Source organism: Phodopus roborovskii, unplaced genomic scaffold (genome assembly GCF_943737965.1).
Source record: "Phodopus roborovskii unplaced genomic scaffold, PHOROB, whole genome shotgun sequence".
Lineage (NCBI taxonomy): Eukaryota > Metazoa > Chordata > Mammalia > Rodentia > Cricetidae > Phodopus > Phodopus roborovskii.
Genome location: NW_026126602.1, coordinates 4,926,437 through 4,941,165, shown reverse-complemented (window position 1 = coordinate 4,941,165; position 14,729 = coordinate 4,926,437). Strand labels below are relative to the sequence as shown.

The window sequence follows — 14,729 nt, the reverse complement described above, 5'->3', positions numbered from 1 at the left end:
ATACCTGAGATTGCTAGCAGTAATTCACAATGAAGGGTTAACAGCAGGAACTTTCCAGAATGTCTGCAGGAAGCCTAGCGCAGCACAAACACTGAACTCTGATCTCAGCCTCCCACCCATGTGCAGAGCTCTAGGCCTTCCCTTTCAAATGCCATTCAGTTTTGTTACAGTGCTATTGACTAAAGATGGAGCCTTGCACATGCTAACAACTGCTCTACACTGAACTCTGTCCCTAGAGTCCTGCAGTTGTTCTTCTGATGAAATGGCCTAGCATTTGCATGGCTTGTAACCCAGTGTAGCAATAAGTTCATACTCCTAGAACTCATTCCAGATACTACAAATATGTTCTCTCTTTCATTAGTTAAGAGAGACGCAGAGAAAACTTCTGTAGGATTACTGGTACTTCACACATAGTAGAAAGCTGTAGTGAATGTTCAGATATTTAAATAAACACCAAATACTACAAAGAGCAACCAACATGGTTCTATTGAAAACTGTCTTCAACTATGGCATTCAAGGACAGCAATACAATATTTTCTTTACAAAGTGACGATTATAAAATCTATAAATGCACAAGTTCATTTCTAGGCTATTCTTCTCGCATAGCCATGTCATTAAGATACACATCCTTTCATTCTTTCCTGAGGTATGTCTGTGGTTTGATTTTATTGTACTGCTGGATGCACTGCCTTTGATCATCCTTTCCTGAAATGATTCTTAAAATCTGCAACATTTTTATTGCATAGGACACTATTCATGACAGAGAGACTGGGAACTGCAAATATGTTGCACTGAAACAAGTCTTACAAATATTTCATTTTAAGAATTTGTTACATACATTTTTTTTTTTTACAGTTTGTCTCTTCTTAAAAAAAAAAAAAAATGACCTTAGAGGTAAGAGCTACTTAAATACAATGAAGCATTTTAGGAATGTTAGATATTAGAAAGTCAGATGAATGATACAAAGGAAAAGGCCATAATTCTTGCCGGCTATATATTGTATTGCATTCAAAAGCAACTGTACATGCTGTAATCAGTTCATAGTTAAATATTTCTACTAATCTGTTTTGGGAGAGCAAATGTCTTTCAAGGTTTCAAGTTCCTCTATAAGCTTCTTGTTCTGAACTTCCAGCACTGCAACTCGACTCTCCAGACACTTTACATATTCTTTCTTTCGACGTCGACATTCTTTAGCAGCTTCCCTGGAAAAAGTAGAAGCAGAAGGGCAAACAAAACATATGTTGCATGCTATTGACAACAGAGAAAGCTTGGTGATGTGAGCAGAGCTGCATTGCAGCCCATGGAACAGTATTCCCAATTCACACCCTAAGCCAAACTGGTTTCTTAAGCAAGGGTTAAGTGACCCATCTACAAGTCCACATGGCCATTAGGAGGATGCTGCATCGCCTGCCTCGATTAGAGTTCACAGTAAACAAGGTCCAAGTCAAACACAGTTACTCTGCTTTATGGCAATAAAGATCTTTGAGGGCCTTGAGTTCCTCAATGAGGGTCTTGTTTTGGTTTTCAAGCACAGCCACACGATTTTCAAGACATTTGACATATTCTTTCTTCTTCCTGCGACACTCCCGGGCAGCTTCCCTGGAACCAACACAAGGCAAATGACTACAAGAACAACCTCCCAGCACAATCCAGAATGGCTCCATGAACATCTGCCCCCCTTTTCCCCAATCAACAGCCAATTGATCTGAGGACAGTTATACAAAGCCACACAACAACTGAACAAAACACGTGCCTGTGTAGAACGACAGACCAACTGAAAAGCACTGGCAGTTTTACCCAGAGAGTGTTCTCTTGGGGCACCCATGTCATGATAAGAACGACCCTCTGGGTTGAACAAACAACAGCAAGAGGAACACACACCCACAAGAATCTCTACTAAGACACTTACAGATCCTTTCAATCCTCTCAGTTAATTTTTGTCTGTCAAAAAATACACACACTCATCACAATGAGAATATTTCATTTGATGAAAATGATTGTAAAAATCCTATGAAATCTCAAGTGTCAATATTGAACAGTTGTATGCTTCAAGACTAAATCTCGATAAAATATGATCAATCATGACTGCCAGAAACAGTTTTCTGAATAGAAAACACGACATAAATTATAACAATAAATAAAACACATGCTTATGACACTGTTTATGAAAATTAAAGAATGGGATAACATGACACAAATTTAACAATGCAGACAATTAAAATTCACAAGTGTCAGAATACCACAATTAAGATTATGAAAAAGGAAGTTGGCATGGTGGTGCATGTCTGCATACCTGACACTTGGGGGCAGAGACAGAAGAGTCAGAAGCACAAGGCCAGGGGCTGGAGAGACCAGTGGGTAAGAGCACTGGATATTCTTCCAGGACTTGGAAGATTCAATCCCAAGCACCCATATGATAGCTCCAGTTCTAGGGCATCAACATCCTCTTCTGGTTACAGTGACCACAGGCATACTAGTGGGGCACAGGTATACATTCAGGCCAAACATTCACATACATAAAGAAATAATTTAAAAAGTAAAAAGAAGATCAGGGTCAGCCTCAGCTACTTTATGAGCACAAGGCTATTCTAGACTATATAAGAGCCCATCATAAATAAATAAGTAAATTGTGAAAAAAAGAAGCTACTAGCTAAGAAAAGAGTACTCCTAAGCTATTCTCTAACCACTAGCATTTAATACACACTAAACACATTTTACAGAACTTAAAGCAACCCAAGGGAAAAGACAGACCAACAAGCAACAAAACTGAAACTAACAAAGACAAGTTAGTTACTTTCATTCATGATTACAGGAACAATAACTAATATTGTTCTCATTTTCTCCCCTCTTTTTCAGAGTGGGATAGGATGGCATCAACTTACTCTACAGGAGAGGCCCTCTGATAAAGCTTTATTTGGGAGTGTTCGGATCTCAGAAACTGTCAGTCATGATCACTCAGCTGAATTTCACAAAGGTAATGCTGCACGTCTAAATACCAGTTGCCAAAATGACAGTCAGAAATGCTAATCCCCAACTGTGACACATGTGACAGACTTGGCCAACTGTTGCATTTTTTTGAAGAATTGACTCTTATGGACTAGATTTCTATTTCCTCTATGCAAAGCAAGTCCCCAAACAGGAATGTTGAAACACTGACAGGCTGCAGGAAAAGAACAAGCCTTGTTTCCTAACCCAGAATGATGTACTTACTCACGCTGTGAGTTCGCCAAGGTTGGACAACTAGGTCATGGAAAACTAAAACATGTGAAGTGAATGGAGCTTCACAGAGCAGTGGTTACAGGAGCCTGGCGGAGCACAGGGGAAAGTGGCAGCATGTCCGAGCACACAAATCTGCCCCCCTGGGGAGTATAACAATACTCTTCCTCCAAGAAATTGAAATTTATTTATAAGTATCTATGTCTCATCATTAAATCACTATGTTAAATTCTAAATCTAGAAGGAAGATAGTTTTTCTATACAAACATTAAATAAAAGTTTAAATACACAGCAGCAGTGTTGTGGGCAGTTAGCATTTAAACTCTTATTACTGAGCTTCTTACAGTAAATATCCACACTTCACATCTTACATTGTGTGTACGATGTGACTGGAGTCAAAACGTCCCGGGCACAAAGTTTTAGTGATCACACAAGTGGTTGGTACATCCCTAAGTATTCTCAGCTATGGAGAACACATGTTTCTTCTATTAATAGCTAGCTCAGCTCGCAGGCTCAGATTTGGCTGAGTCCATCCTCAGCATAGAGGGGAACGGCAAGGCAAACTATGGGAAAAAGAGCAAGAGCCCAGTGTGCTGCACACACACCTGTGCCACCTTCACTCAGGAGGTGACGGGAGGAGCACAAGTTTGAGGCCAGCCTCTACCACATAGTGAGACAGTCTCAAAGTCAAAGTCAAAATAACAGGAAATGGTGACCAGACTACAAAGGCATGAAAGCCACTGCCACTGCTGACTCCTGAACCATCTCTCCAGCCACTCTTCTGGATTTCTGAGCACAATACTGCTAATGAAAAAAATATGCCTTGAGACAAACTATTGATAAATGTTTCTGTTTTTATAATCCTACTTCTGGTTGTTGTTTGTTTTTGTCACCCTGTTTAGCCTAGCACTCTATATGTGCTGGCTTCAAACTCAGATATCCACCTGCTTCTGCCTCCCAAGTGCTGGGAATCAAACCCAGGTCTTCTGCAAGAACAGCAAATGCTCTTAACTACTAAGCCATCTCTCCAGTCCTTATTTTAAGTGTGTGTGTGTGTGTGTGTGTTCATGTGTGTGTGTATGTACAAATGCCTGTGTGCATACATACATGGGTGTCTACAGAAGCCAGCTAAAAGGGACTGGAGTTACAAGCCACCTGATACAGTTGCTGGAAATAGTACTCAGGTCCTCTTAGGGAACACTAGATGCTTTTAGCTGCTAACTTGTCTCTCTAGCTCCCCAACTGTTATTTAAATGACCGCTAATCAATGAACATAATCACCTAAATCGGGTTCCAGATTACAGGACAGTGATGAGCTCAGAATTGAGTTTCAAGAACTCAGCTGCCACATCTGTAGATTAACTAGGTTGGTAACATCGGACGAATCAATAACTATGGTCTGCTTCTGCCACTGACAAGCAAAGCAGCCCACCCTGCCTAAACGCTTTATTTTCTTTTAGCCTAACTGCTTTATTTTCTTGCAATAAGGATACAATTTAACACTGAGGAACAATGACATATACTGGGAAACTCTTAGGCAACTCTTCATTTTGAAATCAAATTAAGTTGTATCATTCTCCATAATAAGAACTAAAACATTACTGTGCAAGTCATATAAAAAATATTATTTAAACTTGTTTTTCCTATGATATGCTAATGCCTAAACAATGGCACAGAGGTATTGAGCAATAATAAATGAGAGAAGTAGTGGTACTCAAGAGACTGACTCAGGAAGCTGAGGCAGGAGGACAGAAGGAGGAGAGAGAGGACTGTAAGCCCATCTACTTTAACACTAACAGTGGCGGGAGCATGAATGATTTTTGTTATTGTGTATTTATATTTTACTACAATTTGTCAAAAGACCATATTCCTCATCACAATGGAGTAAAAACATCACAAAATAGCTAAAATGACAAAATTTTTAAAATGCTTTAACACTTAAATTTATTCTGCTAATAAAAAAGCTAAAAAAAAAATAAGGATCAGAGATGTTTACCTAGCATGCCCTAGGTCCTAGGATTTATCCACAATACCGATTTGGGGGAGGGGTGCTAAAATTTAAATTAAAATAAAGTTTTTTATATTACTTGTCACAATACTTTTCAGCAAAATATATAAAACAAGCTTTACTTATAATCAAGAATCTAATAATATTGTTTTAAAAAAAACATATCTTTTGACATCCCTTACAATATAAAGGAAAGTATCTCCTGCTTAGGAAATGACTAGGAACTCACTAGAAGACAAATTAGCATCACAGGCAGAGCACACACATGAAGCCACAGAACACTGAATTCAAGAAATAGCTTAGCAAGAGCAAGTTAATATATTAAGAGCACGGGGCAGCAAATGATGCTTCCTATGGTGGCTGTACTAAAGGACTGACTGGCTCTTACCCAGTACTTTACCTGTTTTTCATCAGCCTCAGCTCCCGCTTGCGAGTTGCTTCTTCTGCTAGTTGCTGGGGACTGTGCAGACTTCCTGGTGAGGCAGCCATCACCACTCCTTGTGGCAAAGCAGTAGTAGGAGCTCTGATCTGGTAAGTTGGCATGTCCCCTGTGGCAGCTGCAATAAAACAAGGTATTACAAGCTTATATCGCCAATTCACTAGCTAATATTTGACATAAAATTAACCTAGAAATAGTATAGTTTGTACATGTCAGTAGAGATTGTTTTGTAGACATAAAATGATTATTCTTATAGGGGTCTTAAATATCAAGAATTTTATTTATCAAATTAGAACAAAGCTACAAATGCTTTAGTTTGTCCTCACATTTTAGAAAATGTCTTAGCACATTTTAGCTCAGGCTAGAGCAGATAAGCTTTCCAATTACAGTTCATTTAGCTGTATCGGTGGTGTGCTGATAACTCTAAGGAATTGTTCTTTTGGAGCAGGAGTGGAGAGCCTTGCTCTGCAGAGTTTAGTGAGTTACACAGCAGAAACACTTTCACAGTGGCCAGTTCAAATATACCAATGTTACCTCAGTCAGTGACAAGTTGGGAAAAGATGTTCACAAATGGACAAAAACCTAAAGATTATTACAAATGATGAGCATTTGGATACTGTCACTGTTTTTAATGGAATCTATTTAAGTGTGTGAACATATATGTACACTGATAACTATGTTAATAACAGCCATTTCACAACCAGCTCACACAGGCCCTCAAAGTTAACATCTGACTCTAGCAAGCCAGCAGAAGACAGTTCCTGTATATCATCACAAATACTCGAAGCAGGACATGACCATTCTCTGAATGTTCCACTTGGGACGTCCCTGAGCCTACACCTGAAACATATTCAAAGCCTTTCAACAACAACAAAAAAAAAAAAAAAAGTAAAGGGAAAAAGAAAAGGCTAAGTCGAGGGAAGGAATCTAACGGGCTGTAGATTCGGTTAAAGACAACAGGAAAAATGGAAGAAACACAGTCAAGTTCTTAAATTGCCTTCCTGAGGAAAAGTCCTAAATTTATTTTCTTGACAATTGCAAACACCGTGCACATGGAAATCTCATCAGATGTGCAAGTTTTAAATATTTAAGAAGAAAACAACAGAAAAACTATTGTGTTAGCATCTGCTTACTCTGTTGATCATTTTGTGAGAGGAGATAAGAGCTGGAACAGGAGGCCACAGCCCTCCCACTTTTCTTTACCCACATCCAAGGAAGGAGGTTATAAGTCAATAAATGCTGAAACAATGCCCCAGATAGAGACTGTTCTGGCTTCCTAAAGTCAGCACAATAGCCAGTGACGAGGGTGAAGTTTACATGGCCTTGAAATTGCGTCTTGCTGGCAGCCTGAAAGCACACCTGCTTCCAGTCGTTCTTTGAGATTGCTTATAAACAAGTGTAAAAAACAATACTAGAAATGTGCACAGTGGGTGAGGGGTTTTCTATCACTGTCATACCCTAAATAAAGATTCTTCTTTTCTAAAAGAAAAGGAGAGAAAGGAGTGAAATGGAGGAAGAAATCGTTTCACTGTACTCTCAATGTATACCTTGGGTACTTTCTGTAATATGTGAAAACAGGATTATAAAAGCTGCTAAGGGCACTCTTTTCATTTTTTAAGGGAAGGTGGGCAGAAACATTTCACAAATGCAATGGATATGAGACAGTATTAGAAGCAACAACAACAAAAACCCTTTTGTCTGTCTGCAGAAGCTACAGCTGTCTGAGGAGCCAGACTTGGTAACAAGAGGGACAAGGCAATCGCAAATGAGGCATTCTTCAAACCTGATGAGCAACAGTTTAGTTGCCTTGCCTCTGCCGGTGATGATGTATCAGGTATATTAGGAATATCAGGTATATTTCCTTATCTGAGAGATAAGGGAAGCTTGGCTTCATTGTGTTCCAAATATGTATTCATTCTATTTGTTTTAACACAAGTCAGGATTACAACTACTAGTTCAAGCAAGAGGTAGGAATTAGTATAAACTAGGAGTTAAAATAGATTCCTGCCTCAAACCAAAGACCCTGTGATATGCTTCCAAGGGTTAATGAATAAATTTTATATATGCAAATGTAATCTCAGTGACGTACACCAAAATGATGGGGGAAAGAGACTTTTATTTTTAAGGGACTCTAAATACATTTCTTTGAAACAGGTTATGAAAATATGTTTATCTTAACATCAGTGTCTATAAATTTAGTGGTAATTTCAAAAAAAATTATGTCATTCTCCAGTGACATAATTTTATTCATGCACTATTTATAAAACCCAACTCCTATTCCCATCTAAGTACTAACAGTGTCCAATCTATTTTTCTATGGGGTTTTTAAGGTAAGATCCTTCTATCAAACTTTCAATTTTCTTGCCTTAGCCTAAGTGATGAGGTGCCACCACACCTGACTTTAGAGTTTCATTTTTATTATTTTTGAGAATCCATAGGTCATGTGTAGGGCTTAAAAATCATGACTACAGATAAATAATAAGACAAATTGCTTGTGCTGTAATAGTATAGCCCAGGTTTATTCTCAGGCAGGCAAGAACTTCCAGACAAGTCAAGAACAGTATCTTTTCATTTCCTGCCATGGAATCTAGCATAGGACTTTGTATGCAGGGTGCTTAATGGATTTATGTGTTCCCTACTGAGTCAAGTTAAACTCCCTAGGGTATTGCACAGACATGCTGAGCTCTGGAGTATTTAATCAGCTGTCTTGCTGTGGATATGGACATTTCATTGTAGCTGTGTCTTTAACACAAAGCTGTAAAAAGTCCCATGAGATGCCATGCTCACTCAGTCTGGCATTTCTGGACAAAAGGCATTTTTCTTCCTTGGTACACTTTAGGTATATGTAGTGAGATATCTACCCTGCCCATACCTGTTGCACTGACCATGCCAATTGGGGTGTGGGGACAGGTACAGGTGTGACCTGAGGGGACTAGGTCTGGGGTCCTGGACCCCTGCTCTCTCTCTTGCTTCCTGGTTGGAGACAGCGAGCATCTAGAGGCATCCTTGGGACACGAACCTGCTGGCAGTCATGTTTCTGGTGTAAGTGATTTCCCCCCAAGTAAACATCCATCAGCCTATCATTTTCCCAGATTCTTATTTATCCACTCTATAGGTATACCTAACCTAGCAGCTTAGAGGCAGGGGTTCTGACAATGTGTTTCCAACCGTCTAACTCCTGGCATGAAAAACAACTTCTGGAGCTGTCAGTTCTGATCATGAACTTCATACCTCGCTTGTCAAGCTCTAACACGGTACGGAAGAAAAAGCACTGGATTTGGGGTCTGAGTTCTAGTCCAGCTCTCACTTACCAGCCATGTGACTTGGGGCAAGGTCAGTCTCCTCATCTGTAAAATGGGGATACATTATCTCATTTCATACTCACAAGAAACCCCATAATGTACGTCAAAATGTCTAGCGCAGTGCCTGGCACATAGCAGACAGGTGATGCACTAATTCCCTTCCAATCCCCTCCCTTCATGTCTGAGAGACAGTGTTCTAAATTACACTTATACTATATTTAGCTAAAAGGCTTATAACACCACCAATAATTCTTCCCATTAGAAGTTGCCCTCCTAACAAATCTAATGAATCAAAGTATATGACTTCTAGTCCTTAGGAAAAACAAGTCAGAACAGAAAGACATTAAGTAACAAATACCCCCAAACATCTATTCTGATAGCTTCCAAAGAGAAGCTATTTGTCAACACCCCAAAAGACCTGTCATTTTATTCTGTTATTTATTGAGGTGCACATTGACTGAATACAAGCACTTCGTTGGCTTGCCTTGCTGTTTGGGGACATAATCTTTCTGCTTCAGCCTCCAGAGTATTGGGATCATGGACATAATCCATCATTTGTACCAAAGTTCCTCACTTTATGTCATTTCAGTATGCATCATTAATCTTTTTATGACAATATTTTGTATTTAAATTTGAAACAAGCTTGTTTTACATGTCAATCCCAGTTCCCTCACCCTCTCCTCCTCTCCTGTCCCCCTCCCAACCCCTATCAGCTCCCCAGGGAGGGTGAGGCCTTCCATGGGTGAATCTTCAAAATCTGTCACATCATTTGGTGCAGAGCCTAGGCCCTCCCCCATGTGTCTAGGATAAGAGAGTATCCCTCTATGTGGTGGAATGGGCTCCCAAAGTCCATTCGTATACTAGGGATAAATACTGATCCACTACCAGAGGCCCCATAGACTTCCCAGTCCTCCTAAGTAACACCCACATTCAGGGGGTCTGGGTTGGTCCTATGCTGGTTTCCCAGCTACCAGACTGGGCTCCATGAGCTCCCTCTTGTTCAGATCAGCTCTTTCTGTGGGTTTTTCCAGCCTGATCTTAACCCATTTGCTCATCACTCCTCCCTCTCTGCAATTGGATTCCAGGAGTTCTGCTCAGTGATCTTAAGGACACCTCAGGAAACAATAGAGGTAACCTAACAATCATACTTGTAACTGAGGAAAAGTGGCTTTTTCAAAACTCCAAAAGTTATTGGCATCTTCCTCACCCAACTCCCACATCAGCCCTCTCTGTGCCTTGTATACCACTCTGTCAGGAAATTTCCCTTCCCACTGCTCCCTTTTCTCTGGGAAAACAAAATTCTATATAAAAGTGACTAAGCAAGCAGTGAACATTTTCAACTGTTTATAAAGTCCTATAACACATAGACCGCACAAAACTAAGTCATTAAATGTTTTCAGCTTAAGGTCAGCAAAACAGCTCAGGATATAAAACTGCTTATCATGCAGACCTGACAACCTGAGTTTGATCCCCTAGATCCCAAGAAGACAAGAACCACCTCTTTAACTCTGTTCTCTGACATCTACATGTATGCCATGGCATGAGTGGCACATGTGCGCGCGCACACACACACACACCTGCACACATACACACAAACTAATAATAAATAAAATTTTAAATAAATATCTCCATTTTTACTTATTTGAGGTATAGTCAACAATTTAAAATTATATACTATTATATGACACTATTGTATTTATATACAATGTGAAAAAATTACCATATTCAACCCAAGTTACACATAAAGGGACTTCTTAGCTTGTTTAGTCAATGAAAGTCTTAAAAGCCATGAAATCTATGAAAAAGATGGGAAATTATGAATACTGAAATTCAAGGTATTACAGAAAGACAAATAAATGCCCTATTGCCTTGTCAGAAAAGAAAAAGTCTAGGGGAAAAAAAAAACATTTTGATTACTTAAAAGTGGTGTTAGCTAGCTTCATTTTATACATTTTAACAGCTGTGTCTACCATGCTAATATGACCCATGCTACATTAGCATTTATCTATCAGTGTCAGGTGAATTTGAGGACAGCATAGCAGAGTATGAGCAGAGCCAAGGGACTGTGAAGACTGGAGCTGCTTCTGCTGGCTAGCTTTGTAACTCAGAAGAGTGCCTGCCCTCTCTGATCATTCCTCATATCACCATTATCTGTGCAGTAGCACATGCCTTGTGTGGTCAGTGAGCAAGAATGTGAGTGCCTCTCCTTTTCCAATGTTTGGTATAGCTTCCTCCATGTGGGTCCCCCGTGCTTTGACCTGTATTTCCTCCTTCCTGTGTCTACTTTATCTGAGTACTTTGCTAACTCTTTCTTTAATTTGTATTTATGCTTACTTGTAATAAATAGTTTACATAGTTTATACATATTTACATAAATGAAAAAGTTTTGACAGTTACTTTATTAGGCAATACGTTCAGATAGGTAAATATGACAGGGAAAAGTAAAATAACTATCCCAAACATCACATTAAAATGAATTCACCAAGTAGAGACAGAATAACTGTTCTATGAGCTTTAAGGACTTACTGAACACAAGGCAGGTTACTCTTCTATCTACTTCCAATACAAGTATAATTTGCTTTAATACCAACTTGAAAAGTTAATCCCTAACCAAAACCATTGCCTTGTGTTAAATTTTCCTAACAGGAACCACAAAGGTGGTATGTATTACCTGCTTTCCTGCATCAAATGCTAACACATTATTTCCCAAATCTGAATAGTTGGAAAGTCTGTTTAACAATTCTGAAACCCCTATTGAATATAGCATTACAACCCAGGATCTAAGACAGGAAATTAGGCTCCTAACATAATTACAAATAAAACAAACAAACAAACAAAAAGACAATACAAATTTAGATTATACCCAACAGAATCAACAATATCATTGTTTTGTTTTGTGCTTTTGTTTTTCTGAGATAGGGTTTCTTTGTAGCCCTGGCTATCCTGGAACTCTGTACTATATACAGGCTGGCCCCAAAGTCACAGAGATCCACCTACCTCTACCTCCTGAGTACTGGGATTAAAGCCATGTGCCAACACCACCCAGCAACAATATCATTCCTATATTGTATTCCATGATCATATTAGAGATGCTACAATGGTCTTTAATGTTAATCATTAACATTAGAGTCTGATTTAGGCCTGGATCTCAGGCATACACTATAGTCCACGAATCATTAAATTAACTTCGTGGATCAAGCTAACATTTAAAGCAAAAAGAAAAAGAAAACAAGACAGAAAGAAATGTATGTTTTTGTGCTACTTTTGTGTATGAAACTTGCTTCTCATAAATTCAGAGAAAGACACACATGCCACTGTGTCATGACATAAAATGCTGATCGTGGCCAAAGATTTCCAAGTCACTCATCTAAAAGAATTTCCTCAGCTTGACAACCCAGACTAGCACAGAGCCAAGAATCCAAAGGTCTGGTGTAGCCTCTCTGCTACACTGCTGAAAATTTCTTAAATTGTGTGTAGTTTTCACTCATTAATAACAAGGGATGTAAATTTCATTTATTGCTTTTAATATGGCACTTTCCAAATGTCATTATTAATGTGAGAAGTGACAGGTTCTTAAGAGTAATCATTTCCAAACTACAGTCAGGCCTTGAGAAGAATGTTCTATATTGTTCAACATTTATAAGTTTTAGTATTTGGAAATTTTTTTTTTAATTTGAAACTGTGGCTTAGTACTGGTAAAAAAAAAAAAAAAAAACTATAGGAAGAAAATGCTTCCAAGATGTTATGTTTGTCCTACCAACATAAATATATGTGACCATGTAATCACCAGGCAATGGCTAAAGTTTAATATAAATGCATTCCTTAATAATTCACCTCTAAATATACTCAGTATTTTAATTATTATTATTATTATTTTGTATTACTGTTTTCTCTCCTGCTCTGACAAGTGGTGAATAGAAACTTGAAGTTTGGTTAAAAGAAAGAAATCAACCAATACTTTTTCTAAAATAAACTCATATACAAAAAAGTCTTAGTTTTAAGATTCATATTGCATAGTGTCTGATTATTTTAGGCCCATCAGTCACTCCAGAGTTTCTGCAAACTACAGTACATCTATAGACTTCCAATACTGACAAAATAATAGCTCCTCAAAGACCATCTTAGAAACAATTCAATGCAAGTTGTTCTTGGCCGAAGCAGTCAATAGTCTTTTTCAATCCAGGATGAGGGCAGAGGCCCACTGACTCTAACAAGCTAAATTGTGGGGAAGCCATGTAATCCTCTTTATTCTCAATTCAACTGCAAATTCAAAACTAGGTTACAAATAAACCCAACTGAATAAACAATGTTGCAACCATACAAAGGTCACTGGTAACTCAGTCTTTCAAAATCACTTATCTCTAACGAAGGAAAGCAAAACCTAATGAACGAATTACAAAGCTTAAATAGAAGAGGCTGAGGAAACAATGAAAGGCAAGCACGTCCCCCACTGGACACTAGAGGGCACTCTGAATCCCAAGTTCCTATAGATCTAGCAAGCACCAAAATCTAGGCCTAAATATAGCTCATTTGTCACTAGGCAGGTGCAGGGGCAGCCTCGCAGGAGGTACTTTACCACTTAACTTGCCAGACAGCCCCTGAGCTGTGCTCATGCAAGCATTACACAGTGTCCTAATGTGTTCCCCGTCTTCCAGCAGATACCACAAGAGAAATGCTAAAGTCAGACTTACGAGAAATGCTATTCGGTCTGAGGACGTTCCCGCAGCCAGAGGCGGTCGTGAACTAGTTAACAAACTTGTGATCAGTCCGCAGCGCTTGACAAAGCAGAAAGGAACTGACTAAATCACAACATGACTCGGAGCTGACGTCAATGTGCAGCTCACTTGGAGTTTAACTTTTCCACTTCCCCGCTGAAACACGATTCCAGGAAATGTAATGACGTCAGCCCTTTGAACTCAATTAGCTGAAGAGCGGACCATTTTTTAAAGGCAGGAGGAAAGAAATAGCAGGCTGGAAAATATCCATTCACAGCACAATTTTCCCCTATCCCGTGTGGAGCTAGCTAGTACCTCGTATCTCAACTGTTTACAACACACGGACATCGGATATTTTAAGTGGTAGCCAGATTGAATTTGCAACAGGTTGCAGATAAAATATCAGCTTATTTCAGTGAGGCAGAGCGGCTAGAGTAATATACGAGTGGAGGAAGGGGAAGAGAAAAGCAGGGCGAGAGGGACACAGATTACTGCCTTAGTCAACCAAGCAGTAAAGCCCCGAGCAAAGAAACAATCGCATAATAAAGAAACAATCGCACTATGATGGCTTAACAAAGCAGGCTGAATGTGCAGACAGGCACGGAAAGAAACTTCATATGCATAAGCAAGTAAGAAATCACACTCCCTAAAACACTTTGAAGTTCCTAAATACTCATAAATGCTGTGTTAAAAGAAGGGGGGGACCTGCAGAATTAATTTAAACCCCCCTTTAAGTTCTTACCAGTTTCATCTCCAGTTACAGCCATGTTGGGCTTTTGCATACAGAGTGGTCTTGTTGGCCGTAGCACAGTTCAAAATAAAGTGTCCCAAACTAGCAAGCATGTGTAAGATAAGTAGGAGTACTGACATCACAATGACATCACCAGCCTATCACTGCCATCAATTTGCTTTGTCACACAGCAGCTCACTGAAACCAAAGCCCTGTAAAAACTCTTCCTGTAATAAACCATCCTAATGCTCTTGTTTCTTTTTTTTTTTTCCAAAAAAAAAAAAAAAATCTTTTCAGATAGGCTCTGGCAAAAATTAAA

At 39.1% G+C, this 14,729-nt stretch overlaps 1 protein-coding gene across 13 annotated transcripts in view; it reads right to left on the bottom strand.

Annotated features, from left to right (window-relative positions):
* Positions 1-461: 461 nt before the first annotated feature.
* The window catches only part of Crem (cAMP responsive element modulator), a 67,341-nt gene continuing 53,073 nt past the window's right edge, over positions 462-14,729 (bottom strand). For 7 of the 13 annotated variants that reach the window (XM_051205777.1, XM_051205765.1, XM_051205771.1 and 4 more), the window contains 3 exons: positions 8,975-9,010; positions 5,625-5,781; positions 1,236-1,599 (listed from right to left, as the gene is read on the bottom strand). In XM_051205777.1, coding sequence (XP_051061734.1) covers positions 1,455-1,599; positions 5,625-5,781; positions 8,975-9,010 — 338 coding nt within the window. In that variant the 3' untranslated portion in view covers positions 1,236-1,454. Of the gene's footprint in view, positions 1,203-1,235; positions 1,600-5,624; positions 5,782-8,974; positions 9,011-14,729 lie in introns of those variants that run through there. The other 6 variants (XM_051205766.1, XM_051205772.1, XM_051205768.1 and 3 more) reach the window with 3 other exon arrangements.